This window comes from Neoarius graeffei, chromosome 28 (genome assembly GCF_027579695.1).
Source record: "Neoarius graeffei isolate fNeoGra1 chromosome 28, fNeoGra1.pri, whole genome shotgun sequence".
Classification (NCBI taxonomy): domain Eukaryota; kingdom Metazoa; phylum Chordata; class Actinopteri; order Siluriformes; family Ariidae; genus Neoarius; species Neoarius graeffei.
In genome coordinates, this window is record NC_083596.1 from 38,799,993 (window position 1) to 38,815,905 (window position 15,913).

The 15,913-nt window shown below is 41.4% G+C and overlaps 1 protein-coding gene across 1 annotated transcript in view; it reads right to left on the reverse strand.

Moving 5' to 3' along the window:
- Positions 1 to 2,035: 2,035 nt before the first annotated feature.
- aspa (aspartoacylase) overlaps positions 2,036 to 15,913 on the reverse strand; it is a 39,570-nt gene continuing 25,692 nt past the window's right edge. Inside the window, exons 5-6 of the mRNA XM_060913197.1 lie at positions 9,809 to 9,918; positions 2,036 to 2,355 (exon numbers count right to left, since the gene is read on the reverse strand). Coding sequence (XP_060769180.1) covers positions 2,158 to 2,355; positions 9,809 to 9,918 — 308 coding nt within the window. The 3' untranslated portion in view covers positions 2,036 to 2,157. The remainder of the gene's footprint in view (positions 2,356 to 9,808; positions 9,919 to 15,913) is intronic.

Here is a 15,913-nt window from a genome sequence, read left to right on the forward strand (position 1 = left end):
ATTTTGGACGTCATAAGATACATTGCTGTGGCAGCGGGGCGTGGCCAGGCAGCGGTTTGTGAATGGAGGGTGGGGGCAGGGAAGGTGAGTGGCAAAGTCAGGACACCTGCTGTCGATTAATGGTGTGTGTGTGTTTTGCAGTGATGACGGAGGATCGAAAAGGAGAGAGAGAGCGAAGAAAGAGGATTTCTCCCGACCAGTGTGTGCGCGCGTGTGAACGAGAGAAGTAAAGCTGAAAAGCAAGCACGATAGTCAGAAATTTAAAAAAAAAAAAAAAAAAGTGTGTTAACATCAGTCTGCACCTGCCGCGCTTCAGTATCCCACCCACACAAACCGACGCTTGGCCACGCCCCCGCTACTACAATTGCTTAATCAATGATGGAACTATTTTGTCACGTGAGCCGTCCTTGGCCAATCTCTGCACGGGAATTTTTCTCATGAGGGATATCATTTTAAATCATTGTAAATAGCATACTATGTTGAGACACTATTTAGCGCAGTAGCCTAGATCGCCACACAAATTAGCCTCGCGACAAATTTTCACGCAAAAATATAAAAATAATGCTTTCTATATCAGAGGAGCAGAAGTGAAAACAGGAAAAGCAGACATGTCTAAGTAACTTTTGAGACCGTCTAGACAATGTCTTGCTTTGCTAGTTTCTGTTTCTCTTCTCCTGGACGGATTCGCTCAGCTAAACCCATGACCGGGTTGCCATTTGTGTGCCAGTGATGGCACATGGAATTAAAAATGTACGTAAGGTCAAAGACGTTTTACACACAACTAAAGTGTCCTTTATAACAGACTGTGTGCGTGTTTTTGATAAACCTCTTAAAGCATTTTTAAAAATGCATTTTTGCCTGTCCAAGCCCACTATTACTACACTTTACCTTGAAAAACAAACAAATAAACAATCTTAAAATGTCATTAACATACTTCAGAAATCATTACTTTTGCATTAAGGTGTGACTCTTTATCCTCATTAACATCTCACGCTTTAAACATCGTTTTCCATGACGGTTTATAAAAATTTTGCTTTTTAGTCCAACGACATTCACTCAGCCCTGTTACCTGAACACGTCCCCCTTGATGAAATACTGTATTTGGAATATTCCACGAATCTCCTGTTCAACAGGACGTCAAGCATCCAAATTTCCTGAAGATCATGGGAAGAAGATTCAATTTAGATTTAAATTGCATCGAAATCATGGAATCACACTAAACGCCACAAATCTATGAAAAACAATCCATCATGGATGCTTACCAATGGCTGACGGCAAACAATCAACGTAGCGTGTAGCCAAATGATCAAGTGACCGGACTACAGACTTTGGTAGAACTTACAGTTTCCTTCTCAAAAACCGCTAAAACAGCAGATAAACATCACCAGGCGCAAAACAAAACAAAAAAACCCTTGATTTGTTAACTTCATTCTGCTAGCTAGTTAGCTAGCTAAGAAAAAAAAAATTTTTTTTTTTGCTTTGACAAACAACTTCAGGATGGAGAACTTTCTCCTTGACACGGCAAGATGTCTTTTGTCTTATAAACTTCAAGCGAAAAAAAGATCGTTGTTATCTGCTGTAACGCAAGTAACTTTTCTCACGGACGTTGCACAAGATAACTACAGTTGTTCGTAATAAACTGAATTGTAATAATTGACGATTTTCCGATAACAGCACGCCTCATCGCGTTTCATTCCTTATTTAGACGATACACACTTCTGAGTCTGTACAGGAAGTCAACGAAGGCATGTTAAAAACGTACTAGCATCTAGAGTCTATCGAAATCCACTTTGCTTTCTCAAGCTAAGATTTCGTAAGTCAATTTTTATAGCTTTAAATATTCCACATATTTGGTAAAGTAGAAAAATTGACTCTGAATATCAGTATAAATATAAATCCATGTGATGTGACAATTTAGAATTTTATAAATATAAACTGCACCATTAAATAGTTTTAAAAAGTTAGGTCTGACAAACCTTAAAACTAATATAAAAATATAATTTTCTTTGAAATCGTAAATCGATCACTAACCTGACTGAGTTTGAATTATTAGAATTAGAAGTGAAACATTTCTGTAAAAACTGTATAAAAATAATAATAAATGAGAGCAGTTGCTGTAGTTAGAGATCTTATGGTGGGTTTTTCTTCTAGTGCTGGTTATTTGGTGTTTTTTCGAATGGCGTTAACAGCTAGCGTTTCCCTGCAGGTGGTAACGAAGGCCTGGTGCTTCTCATAGTAGGCGGCTTCGTTAATAAACGTCGGGTAGACTGGACCGGCTCCCTCGTACACAATGGTCCTCCCGTCAAATGTTTGGAATGTTGGGTCACCGGGGTTCAGGGGCTCCCAGTCACAATCCTACAGAGAGAGAGATGAAAAGAAGAAACCCCTCCAATTATAAACTTGTGCTCTTTACACTGTCTTTGTGTATACCTCTTGTCGTTTGCGATAATTCATTCAGAATAATTAGGCGTGAAAAAAAGCCCTGCTGAATATATAGAACTCGTATATAGAGGATATTACATGGTGGCATGAAGATATGAAGTTTATCTTCGAGTGTTGAATGTTTCCATCATGAGTGAGTGAAGTGAACGAGTGAAAATATTTTCAACACGAGAAGATAAACTTTACATCTTCGCGCCATTATGTAATGTTCTTTATATTATATGAACACATCCACAAAAAAAAAAAAAACACGCAAGTTAATCAAAGGAATTTTAATTTTGAACCGGTTCGCCATTTTGACAACGCGCATTCAGTCGGCAGGAAAACACTGGGAGTGATGTCATCGGAGTGAAATCATCATCATCATCTTTCTTATTCTTTTGGCTGCTCCCGATTAGGGGTCGCCACAGCGGATCTTTCGTCTCCATTGCTCCCTGTCCTCCGCATCCTTCTCTATCACACCTGCCACTTTCATGTCCTCTCTCTCTCACCACATCCATGTATCTCCTCTTTGGCCTTCCTCGTTTTTGTTTGCCTGGCAGCTCCATCCTCAACATTCTCCTTCCAACATGCTCTGCATCTCTTCTCAGGATGTGCCCATACCATCTCAGTCTCATCTCTCTTAGCTTAATTCCCAAGCTCTCCACATGTGCTGTCCCTCTGATGTGCTCGTTCCTTATCCTGTCCAACCTCCCATCGCAAACCTTAACATCCTCAACTTTGCCTCCTGTCTCTTCGTTAAGGGTACTGTCTCCAATCCATACATCACAGCTGGTCTCACTACTGTCTTATACATCTTACCTTTCACTTTTGCTGGGACTTTCCTATCACAAATGACTCCCGAAATCCTTCTCCAACTGCTCCACCCTGCCTGCACTCTCTTTCTCACCTCACTATCGCAGAACCCCATTTTCCTGCACAGTTGACCCCAGGTACTTGAATTCACCAACTTTCTTTACGTCTACTCCTTGCATCTTCACTACACTCTCATCCCCGTTCTCATTGATGCACATGTATTCTGTTTTGCTCCTGCTCACCTTCATTCCTCTTCGTTCCAATGCATCCCTCCATCTCTCCAAACCCAACTCAACCTCCTTTCTACTTTCACCACATATCACAATATCATCCGCAAACATCATGTTCCATGGTGACTCTTGCCTCACTTCGTCCGTCAAGCCATCCATCACTATGGCAAACAAGAAAGGACTCAAAGCAGATCCTTGATGGAGTCCCACCTTCACCTTGAACCATTCAGTTGTTCCAACTGCACACCTCACTGCTGTTTCACTGTTCTCATACATGTCTTGCACCACTCTGATATACTTCTCATTCACGCCACTCTTTCTCATACAATACCAAAACTCATCTCTCGGCACTCTATCGTATGCCTTCTCCAGGTCTACAAACACACAATGTAGCTTTCTCTGGCCTTCCCTGGACTTCTCCATTAACATTCTTAAAGCAAAAATTGCATCCGACGTGCTCTTCCTTGGCATAAACCCGTACTGCTGTTCACAGATTGCTACCTCTCTTTTCAATCTCGCCTCCAATACCCTTTCCCATAGCTTCATGGTGTGGCTCATCAATTTTATCCCTCTGTAATTACTGCAGCTCTGTACATCTCCCTTATTCTTGTATATTGGGACTAGCACACTCTTTCTCCATTCATTCAGCATTTTCTCATTCTCTAAGATCTTATTAAACAATCTTGTTTAATAAGGTCTTGGAGAATGAGAAAATGCCGAATGAATGGAGAAAGAGTGTCTCATACAATACCATAACTCATCTCTTGGCACTCTATCGTATCGTATTAAATATCGGGAATTATTATACATACAGGACGCTTTTTCGATGGAATAAAAACGTGTTCTATTCCCTTCTAGTGGGTTTCATTCATTTGGTTTGATAGCATGCAATATTGTTAGCATGTCGCTTATCCTACATGTATTACATCACTCTACCCAATGGAGAATGAGCGTTGAATACGGTTTACGATATTGCATGGTTGTCAAGACAACATGACATCACATGTCGGAGACGTAAAACTTCCGTGCTAGTGAGTGACTGACAATTTGTAAACAAACATGGCTGCCAGGTTTGCGTCATTAAATATGGAAGATTTTGAAAGAGAAAGACGCGCTGAACACCTGAAAGGAATGTGTATGTATAATAATAATAATAATAATAATAATAATAATAACAACAACATTATTATTACTGGCTGGCTTTTTTCACGGTATATCAGATATACTCATCTTTGACTCATTAAATATCACGCTAGCTGAATGGAATATATCTGATATACCACTCAACGCCAGCCAGTAGCATGCAATATTGTTAGCATATCGCTTCTCCCACATTTATTACGTCACTCTACCCAATGGAGAATGAGCATTGAATATGGTTTATGATACTGGATGGTTGTCAAGACAACATGAAGTCACATGTTGGAGCTGACGCTGAGAAGGTTTTCTGCTGTGCATGTGCACAATCATTTCTTTGTTCGCTGGTGGCGCCTGCAGTAAACTGTCACAGTGAATTGAAAAATGTCATAAGATTCATATTACACATAAAACTTCCACGCTATTACGACTGTGACAATTTGTAAACAAACATGGCCGCCACGTTTGCTTCGTTAAATATGGAAGATTTTGAGAGAATTTTGAAAGAGAAAGACGCGTTGAACATCCAAAAGGCTACCAAAACCTCACTAGATCTAAAATTGTTCCATGAAATGTGTAAGAATAATAATATTATTGGCTGGCTTTTTTTCATGGTATATCAGATATATTCCATTCAGCTAGCATGATACTGAACTCGTCTTCGACTTGTGCCATCATGCTAGCTGAATGGAATATATCTGATAGACCACGAAAAAAAGCTAGCCAATATTATTATTATTATTATAATAATACACTCTCCATATCAACGTTCTCAAAGGCCAATGTGAGCTTATCCGCAACTCAGTGCTGTTAGCGCAGCAGTCCAGTTACCTTCCAGCTGGTGTAGCAGTACCGTTAAGCAAAGGCCAACGCTAGCTTACCCACGACTCGGTGCTGTTAGTGCAGCAGTCCAGTTATCTTCCAGCCGGTGTAGTGTTAGCGAAGGCCAATGCTAGCGCAGTCAAGCCGAAAATTATTATTTTCGAAGTGTAATTTACTTAGTTACTTTTAAAATCAACATCGACAGCTGCACACAACAGAGCGACCTGGCAGCCAAAATTCTCTCAAAATCTTCCGCTTTTAATGAAGCAAACCTTGCGGCCATGTTTGTTTACAAACAGTCACACGCTAGCGGGGAAGTTTTACATCTCCGACGTGTCTCTTTTCCAGTTTTTCGATGTCCGTTGGTATGTTTTTCTCTTGTAAATATGCATGAAGAATTTATAATGAAGTTTTGGTTGCCTTTCGGGTGTTCAGCGTGTCTTCGGTTTCTGTTTAGTTATTTAGTGCTTAATCCTAGGAGTAGCACTAGATTAGCCTCGTCTTCTCTCTTTCCCGGCGGACAAAGAAATGATTGTGCGCATGCGCAGCAGAAAAGTTTTGTCATTGGATCTTCGCATGAACTCTGATGTGACGTCGTGCTGTCTTGACAACTTGCAATATTATAACAATATTGCACGTTCATTCTCCATTGGGGAGAGTGGCGTAATACATGGAGGATAAGCGATATGATAATCATATTGCATGCTATCAGTAAACCCACTAGAAGGGAATAGAATACATGTTTTTATTCCATGGAAAAAGCGGCCCGTATGTATAATAATATTGTATGCTAAACTATTTCTATGGTGTGACCAACTCTTTAAAAAAAAAAAATGCAACAAATTGCTCTGTAAAAGGGCTGTTGGTGCCTGACAGGTTGATATGACCATTTCAGAAACTGCTGAGTTTCCAGTTCTGCGGGTGGAAACGCCTTGCTGATGAAAGACCTCAAAACGGAAGGAGAAGTTCAGAAGGCTAAGCTACAAATAACCATTCTTTACAAACATGGTGAGGAGAAAAGTATGTCAGTGCAGAGAGTTATTTTAAAACACACCCCCAGATTGTGTTCACCGGCTCAGTTTGTTTCGTATGTATTTTGAGCTTTCTTTCAAGACTCAGGTTGTTTGATTTCTTCATTAATTTTTTTATTTGCAGTACACACACACACACACACACACACGTTCGTCTGTAGAGATACACAGTGTTGTAAGGATGTACAGCTTTAAAACACATTCATGTTGAGTCAATGTTTATCTTTTACACTGTAGGACTCGGGCAGCCTCGGGCGTCCCAGCGACTCTCAGATTTCTTCAGTTTTGCACAAAACCAAGCGTCTCCCTTCCTCTCCTTTTTTCTCTCATTCAATCTTGATGACAAAGTGTGCCTGAAGGTGTGAAACCGATATCTAACTTTGTTACGCTAACAATATTTCAGTCTTGTGTACAATGGGTTTGATTCCGATGTGTTAAGCTCACTGCTTGGTTCTTTGAGTAATGAAGTTAACATTACTCAACATTGCTCAAACTTTTAAAACAGATGTTGAAGATGGATTTCAGTGATATTTATGTGTTAATATTTGGAAAAAACATATGGTGTATTATCATCATTTCTGTAGTTAAAGCTTATCCAGGGACTTGCATGGCAGATGCGCCAAGGACCAAGGACACAGCAGACACTCAACTCTTGCCGCAAGGGCAGCAACCTCAAATACCTGGCTTCGGCCCTGAGGATCTCTGTTGGGTCCCGGCCAAGGACCTACTCCTTTGCCAAGAATTCCATGCCAAGTATCCCAATAAACCAGGCCCTGGTTGGGGTCGTCCAAGAAAAAGTATTGCTCCTAGAGTGAGTTTCTTTGGGTGGAGTAGGTGGGTGTTTGTCAAGTCTGCATTTGCTTGCACTCAAGACTCCAAGTATGGCTGCCATGGACTTGGACTGCAACACCCATCCTGCACCTCATTACTCACAGTCTCCTGAGTTCTAATCACATGCACCTGTTATCACCACAGCTCACTACTTCAGGACTTCAGTTCTCACAATTCAAGGTGAAGTACAGTGGTATGCAAAAGTTTGGGCACCCTTAGTGAAAATGTCTGTTACTGTGAATAATTAAGTGAGCAGAAGATGAACTGATCACCAAAAGGCATAAAGGTAAAGATGACATTTCTTTTCAGTGTTTTCTGCAAGATTTGTGTATCATTTTTGTTTTGTACAATTGGAGAGTGAAAAAAGAAAAGGAACACCATGTGAAAGTTTGGGCACCCCAATACATTTGAGTTCTCTGGTAACTTTTACCAAGGTTCCAGACCTTAATTAGCTTATTGAGCTGTGGCTGGTTCAAATTCTTCGTTAGGAAAGGTCAGATGATGCAGATTTCAAAGCTGTATAAATTCTCTGACTCCTCAAACTTGTCCCTAAAATCAACAGCCATGGGCTCCTCTAAGCAACTCCCTCGCATTCTGAATAATAAAATTATTGATGCTCTCAAAGCAGGAGAAGGCTACAAGAACGTAGCAAAGTGTTTTCAGGTAGCCGTTTCCTCAGATCGTAATGTTATTAAGAAATGGCAGTTAACAGAAACAGTGGAGATCAAGGTGAGGTCTGGAAGATGAAGAAAACTTTCTGAAAGAACTGCTCATTGGATTGTTAGAAAGGCAAATAAAAACCCCTGTTTGACTGCAAAAGACCTTCAGAAAGATTGAGCAGACCCTGGAGTGGTGGTGCACTGTTCTACTATGCAGCGACACCTGAACAAATATGGCCTTCATGGGAGAGTCATTCATTCATTCATTCATTCATTATCTCTAGCCGCTTTATCCTTCTACAGGGTCGCAGGCAAGCTGGAGCCTATCCCAGCTGACTATGGGCGAAAGGCGGGGTACACCCTGGACAAGTCGCCAGTTCATCACAGGGCTGACACATAGACACAGACAACCAATCACACTCACATTCACACCTACGGTCAATTTAGAGTCACCAGTTAACCTAACCTGCATGTCTTTGGACTGTGGGGGAAACCGGAGTACCCGGAGGAAACCCACGCGGACACGGGGAGAACATGCAAACTCCACACAGAAAGGCCCTCACCGGCTGCTGGGCTCGAATCCATGGGAGAGTCATCAGAAGAAAACCTTTCCTGTGTCCTAGCCACAAAATTCAGCGTCTGAAGTTTGCAAATGAACACCTAAATAAGCCTGATGCATTTTGGAAACAAGTCCTGTGGACTGATGAAATCAAAATAGAACTTTTTGGCCACAATGTGCAAAGGTATGTTTGGAGAAAAAAGGGTGCCAAATTCCAGGAAAAGAACACCTCTCCAACTCTGAAGCATGGGTGTGGACCGATCATGCTTTGGGTTTGTGTCGCAGCCAGTGGCACAGGGCACATTTCACTGGTCGAGGGAAGCATGGATTCAAATAAATACCAGCAAATTCTGGAAGCAAACATCACACCATCTGTAAAACGGTTGAAGTTAAAAAGAGGATGGGTCCTACAATAAGACGATGATCCAAAACACACCTCAAAATCTACAATGGAATACCTCAAGAGGCACAAGCTGAAGGTTTTGCCCGGGCCCTCACAGTCCCCTGACCTAAACATCATTGAAAATCTGTGGATAGATCTCAAAAGAGCAGTGCGTGCAAGACAGCACAAGAAACTTGTAGAACTGAAAGCCTTTTGCAAGGACGAATGTGTGAAAATCCCCCAGGTAAGAACTGAAAGATTATTAGCTGGCTACAAAAAGTGTTTACAAGCTGTGATACTTGCCAAAGGGGGTGTTACTAGGTACTAACCATGCAGGGTGCCCAAACTTTTGCTTCAGGCCCTTTTCCTTTGTCATTTTGAAAATGTAAAAGATGAAAATAGAAAATAGTTTTTGCTTAAAATATAAAGGGAATGAGTCATCTTTAACTTTACGCCTTTTGGAGATCATTTCATCTTCAACTTGCTTAACTGTTCACAGTAACAGCAATTTTGACCAGGGGTGCACAAACTTTTGCATACCATTGTATATGCTCATTTCCTTGTATCTGACTTTACCAAGCCTTTTGTTATTGTTCTGAACTTTGCCTTTTTGATATTGCCTCTGATTGCCTGTTTGTGTCTCGCCTGACCTTTGCCTGTTTTTGACTCTGCTTTTTGCTTAACGTTTTGGATTTGTCTACCAGCATGTCTTATTAAACTCCTTTGTGCTTTTACAGCCGTCTGTCGCCTGCATTCCTGACAGTGTCGTGATATATACCAACATGTTGTTGGTTATTTTCTTACATCATGCCCCAAAGTGTTTCATTACATACATGAATAATAATAAAATAAAATGGGTTTTGGTAGTGAGAGATGACGTCAGGACGCTATAAGAGAGGATGAGCGTGCTTGTGTAATACCTGTAAGTGAGGATGTACCATAGCGCTGATGTTGCCGTTTGTGTCTCTTGGGTAATCCACTCTCTCATGCAACCTGAACACTTCCACACGACAGGCTGGAAACTCCACGCCTTTGAAAAACACACACACACACACACACACACACACACACACACACACACACACACACACACACACAGAGCAATGAATCAACTCAAATGCTTGCTTCCAAGAAATCTCAAACTGTGGCGCACAAAAACCAGGAAACGGCCTCATTAGAACATGAAAGAAACTCCTTGTCACAGATTCCAGCTTTTATTTGGATTTCCTTTTTTTCACTATTAGTTTTAAGTCTTTAATTATCATTTGGGACAATTTTAACCTCTTAATCTCTCAAAAGTCTGAAGTGAGACCAGACTCTTATTTCCTATTTGTTTCACTATAGTTACTGAATAATTCATAGTACAGTAATTTGCTTTTAGATCAACAACTGAAGCATAAGCTTGAGTTTATCATCGGGCTTCATTATTGTTACCTATTATTAGTTAAACTGACTTCTGGTTTTATTTCAGGATTCTGTGTAAAGCACGTTGAGTGTACTGAAGGCCCCGTCACACTTATTCGGAATTAGCAGGAATCAAGCAGAACCAGCCGGAATGAAAAAAAATGTCAAAATTCGTGCCACATTCGGCCGGGAATTTCAATTTTACAGCTTTGTAAGAACGCCGTTCAAATACTTAGAACCCGCCTTGAATGATTCTTGCACGTTCTGGGTGTATTAGCTTTCGAATGCAGTTCAAATGTAGTTGGAACACAGTAGGAATACCTAGAATGCAGTAAGAATATTAAGAATGCATTTTGAATGCCGTACGAGTGCGGTTCGATTGCTGCCCGAATACCACCCAAAATCTGGTCGGAAGGTGCCTCGAATGCTGTACGAATTAACCTCAAATGCAGTCAGAACGCTCCCAGAATAGCTGCTGAATATGTTTCAAACGTCTAAGAATTCAAACATAAGTTTCACTTCATAAGTCACATAATTAGTTGATTAAGATCCACCTGTGCGCAAAGTGTCACATGATGTCTTTAGAAATCAACCTGTTCTGGAAGGACCCTGACTCTGTAACACTACTAAGCAAGCAATATTAAAACCAAGGAGCCTCCAAACAGGTCAGAGACAAAGTCATGGAGAAGTATAGATCAGGGTTGGGTTATAAAAAAAAAATCCCAATCTTTGAATATCCCAGGGAGCACCATTAAATCCATTATAGCAAAATGGAAAGAATATGGCACCACTACAAACCTGACAAGAGAAGGCTGCCCACCAAAACTCACAGACCGGGCAAGGAGGGCATTAATCAGAGATGCAACAAACACTGAAGGAGCTGCAAAGATCCACAGTGGAGATGGGAGTATCTGTCCATAGGGCCACGTTAAGCCGTACACTCCACAGAGTGGGGCTTTATGAAAGAGTGGCCAGAAAAAAAAAGTCATTACTTAAAAAAAATCATGTTTGGAGTTTGCCCAACAGCATGTGGCAGACTCCCCAAACACATGGAAGAAGATTCTCTGGTCAAATGAGACTAAAATTGATCTTTTTGGCCATCATGGGAAACGTCACGTGTGGCGCGAACCCAACACCCTGAGAACACCATTCCTACAGTGAAGCATAGTGGTGGCAGCATCATGCTGTGGGGATATTTTTCATCTGCAGGGACAGGAAAGCTGGTCAGGACTGAAGGAAAGATGGATGGCATTAAATACAGGGCAATTCTGGAGGAAAACCTGTTTTGAGTCAGCCAGAGGTTTGAGACTGGGACGAAGGTTCATGGTCTAGCAGGACAATGACCCTAAACATACTGCTAAAGCTACACTGTAGTGGTTTAAAAGGAAACATTTAAATGTCTTGGAATGGCCTAGTCAAAGCCCAGACCTCAATCCAATTGAGAATCTGTGGCATAACTTGAAGATTGCTGTTCACCAACGCAACCCATCTGACTTGAAGGAGTTGGAGCAGTTTTGCCTTGAGGAATGGGCAAAAATCCCAGTGGCTAGATGTGCTAAGCTAATAGAGACATACCCCAAGAGACTTGCAGCTGAAATTGTAGCAAAAGGTGCCTCTATAAAGTCTTGACTTGGGGGGGGGGGGGGGTACTTGTGCACACTCCAGATTTCTGTTTTTTTTTTCATCTTATTTTTTTCACAATTAAAAAAAAGTGCACCTTTAAAAGTTGTAGGCATGTTGTGTAAATCAAATGGTGCAAACCCTCCAAAATCCATTTTAATTCCAGCTTGTAATGCGACAAAACAGGACGAACACCAAGGGGGATGAATACTTTTGTAAGGCACTGTATACAAATGGATTAAAGAGAAATTAAAGGAGTGTTCGACAAAGGAGCTTGAGGTTCTGTCATCATGGTGGATTGTGAAGGTTAAATTCAAATACCAAGACGACCAAATATCCACTGTTGACTTTTTGGGAAAAGCCTTTAACCTTGAACTGTTCAGCTCTGTGCTCTGACTAGGTTCTGCTTCACTTTTAAGTCACTTTGGATCAAATCATGTGCAAAATAATCCATGTAAATAATAGCCAGCTCTAAGGTTCAGCTTGAACTCTGTGATTCCACATTTTAGGATTTGTAAAGCATTTACTAATTACACACCCTGTGTGGTTGTGTGTGGCCTTCTAGGTATTTATGACCCTGCAATTTCAGCAATCTTTTACGATTACTACTTGTCTCATATGCTGTTTGAGATAATCCCGAAAAAATGTGTCCAATAACATAGGTTCTCCATACCGGATTCTATGACGAAGATCCTCTGACGATAGATCTGTGATTACAGAAAATTACTACAATCTGCTTATGTCAATCAGTACCATCCGGGCTTGTGTAGAAAGCAGGGAGACTGACCAAAAACAAGCTCTCATTACGTTACGGCTATAGAAATCATATTTTAGTAGGTGAAGAGGAGACGTTTGGAGCTGGACAACTGGACATCATGGATTTCTATTCTTTAAAGTGAGCTTGAGGTAATAAGGATATTTTTTCTGTCCATGAGCATACATGCTAGTTTTGCAAGCAGATATTTTAAGGGAAAAAGTATTCTGTCTTGGGTTTTTGGTCATTTCCGTTTCCGGTTGAGAGTACGCTGTGCGCATTTTGGCTGCCGCTTCTCACCGGAGCTTTTTATTTTTCTCCCTTTGTGTTTGTATAGTTTGATGTTTGTTTTTTTGTTTGAGTGTTTTGTCTGCCAGTTGTGGCGTAGCTCCGGACCCAGTTTTGGGCGTCGGTTCCCTTCAGGCCTTGGCCCTCCATGGGTGATGCCTGTGCGCCTCACGATGGACTGCAGTGACCTCGTTGCTCTTTTAACATTGAGGTTGTCCAGCGGTCTGTGTGGCAGTGCTTCCGTGCTTGGTGCAGTGTTCCGAGCGATGTTGCCTGGTGGCGTCGCGGCGGCTGTGCAGGCGGTGCGGGATTTATCTTCGTGTGCTTTTTGGTGGAATGTTGGGTAGCTACGCCATTGGAATTACATCCTGACCCTCTTTTGGTGGCCCCCCCTTCCCTTAGCCTTTCCCTAATTGTAAAGTGACCTTGGGTGTGAGAAAGGAGCTATATCAATTGAACTAATTATTATTATTTTTATGATGTGCAATCATTAATGTGTGAATCAAATTGAATTTGAGAATCATATTCAGCTATAAGAAGTGGTGCTATACAAGGTCGTTCTAGCTTATAGCAAATCGGGTAAATCCATGCGTGGTAAATCCAATGATCTGTGGCGAATGAGATACAGATATAATCTAGACATATTCACTGTTAGGGTTAGCACCATTTGATTTACACAACATGCCTACAACTTTAAAGGTGCAAAAACTTTTTTTATTTATTGTGACACAAACAATAATTAAGATGAAAAAAAAACATAAATCTGGAGTGTGCATAAGTATCTCCCCCCCCCAAAAAAAAAGTCAAGACTTTATAGAGCCACCTTTTGCTACAATTACAGCTCCAAGTCTCTTGGGGTATGTCTCGATTAGCTTAGCACATCTAGCCACTGGGATTTTTGCCCATTCCTCAAGGCAAAACTGCTCCAACTCCTTCAAGTTAGATGGGTTGTGTTGGTGTACAGCAAGTCATGCCACAGATTCTCAATTGGATTGAGGTCTGGGCTTTGACTAGGCCATTCCAAGACATTTAAATATCCCGCTAGACCGTGAACCTTTGTCCCAGTCTCAAACCTCTGGCTGACTCAAACAGGTTTTCCTCCAGAATTGCCCTGTATTTAGTGCCATCCATCTTTCCTTCAGTCCTGACCAGCTTTCCTGTCCCTGCAGATGGAAAACATCCCCACAGCATGATGCTGCCACCACCATGCTTCACTGTAGGAATGGTGTTCTCAGGGTGTTGGGTTTGCACCACTCATGGCATTTCCCATGATGGCCAAAAAGTTCAATTTTAGTCTCATTTGACCAGAGAATCTTCTTCCATGTGTTTGGGGAGTCTGCCGCATGCTGTTGGGCAAACTCCAAACGTGATTTTTTTAAGCAATGACTTTTTCTGGCCACTCTTCCATAAAGCCCCGCTCTGTGGCGTGTACGGCTTAAAGTGGTCCTATGGACAGATACTCCCATCTCCGCTGTGGATCTTTGCAGCTCCTTCAGTGTTAGCTCTGGTGTCTTTTTTGCATCTCTGATTAATGCCCTCCTTGCCCGGTCTGTGAGTTTTGGTGGGCAGCCTTCTCCTGTCAGGTTTGTAGTGGTGACATATATTCTTTCCATTTTGCTATAATGGATTTAATGGTGCTCCGTGGGATATTCAAAGTTTGGGATTTTTTTTTATAACCCAACCCTGATCTATACTTCTCCATGACTTTGTCTCTGACCTGTTTGGAGTGCTGCTTGATTCTCATATTGCTTGCTTAGTAGTGCAGCAGAGTCAGGGTCCTTCCAGAACAGGTTGATTTAGACAGACATCATGTGACTGATCATGTGACACTGATTGCACACAGGTGGGTCTTAATCAACTAATTATGTGACTTATGAAGTCATGGGCGTCACCACCATTGAATATGAAGGGGACATGTCCCCTTCACATTTCATAATTCTTCGTTTGGACCCCCCCACATTTAACATAAAATATTAGTTCACCCAGCGCCGTTTCTTTTGCTTCGTGAAAGAATCCATTCCACTTGATCAATAAGAGAATACACATACCACTGAAAATCCACTCCGGGTTTTCTGGGCGTTACCTACAACAACTCACTGCAGGCAAGTGAAGTGAAACTCAGTGCGAGCAGAGAAATTTTGGTGCAGCTGCTCGAGAGTGGAGGAGGTGACGTCAGCCCCATTGCCACCTCACAATGTCTAGCTTTTGCTAAAACCTTATTCTTTTGTTATATGCCCTCAAAATTAACCCTAGGCCACGTTAAATTAATATTCAATAATGAAATACAGTGGTGCTTGAAAGTTTGTGAACCCTTTAGAATTTTCTATATTTCTGCATAAATATGACCGAAAACATCATCAGATTTTCACACAAGTCCTAAAAGTAGATAAAGAGAACCCAGTTAAACAAATGAGACAAAAATATTATACTTGGTCATTTATTTATTGAAGAAAATGATCCAATATTACATACCTGTGAGTGGCAAAAGTATGTGAACCTTTGCTTTCAGTATCTGGTGTGACCCCCTTGTGCAGCAATAACTGCAACTAAACGTTTGCGGTAACTGTTGATCAGTCCTGCACACCGGCTTGGAGGAATTTTAGCCCGTTCCTCCGTACAGAACAGCTTCAACTCTGGGATGTTGGTGGGTTTCCTCACATGAACTGCTCGCTTCAGGTCCTTCCACAACATTTCCATTGGATTAAGTTCAGGACTTTGACTTGGCCATTCCAAAACATTAACTTTATTCTTCTGTAACCATTCTTTGGTAGAACGACTTGTGTGCTTAGGGTCGTTGTCTTGCTGCATGACCCACCTTCTCCTGAGATTCAGTTCATGGACAGATGTCCTGATATTTTCCTTTAGAATTCGCTGGTATAATTCAGAAATCATTGTTCCATCAATGATGGCAAGCTGTCCTGGCCCAGATGCAGCAAAACAGGCTCAAACCATGATACTA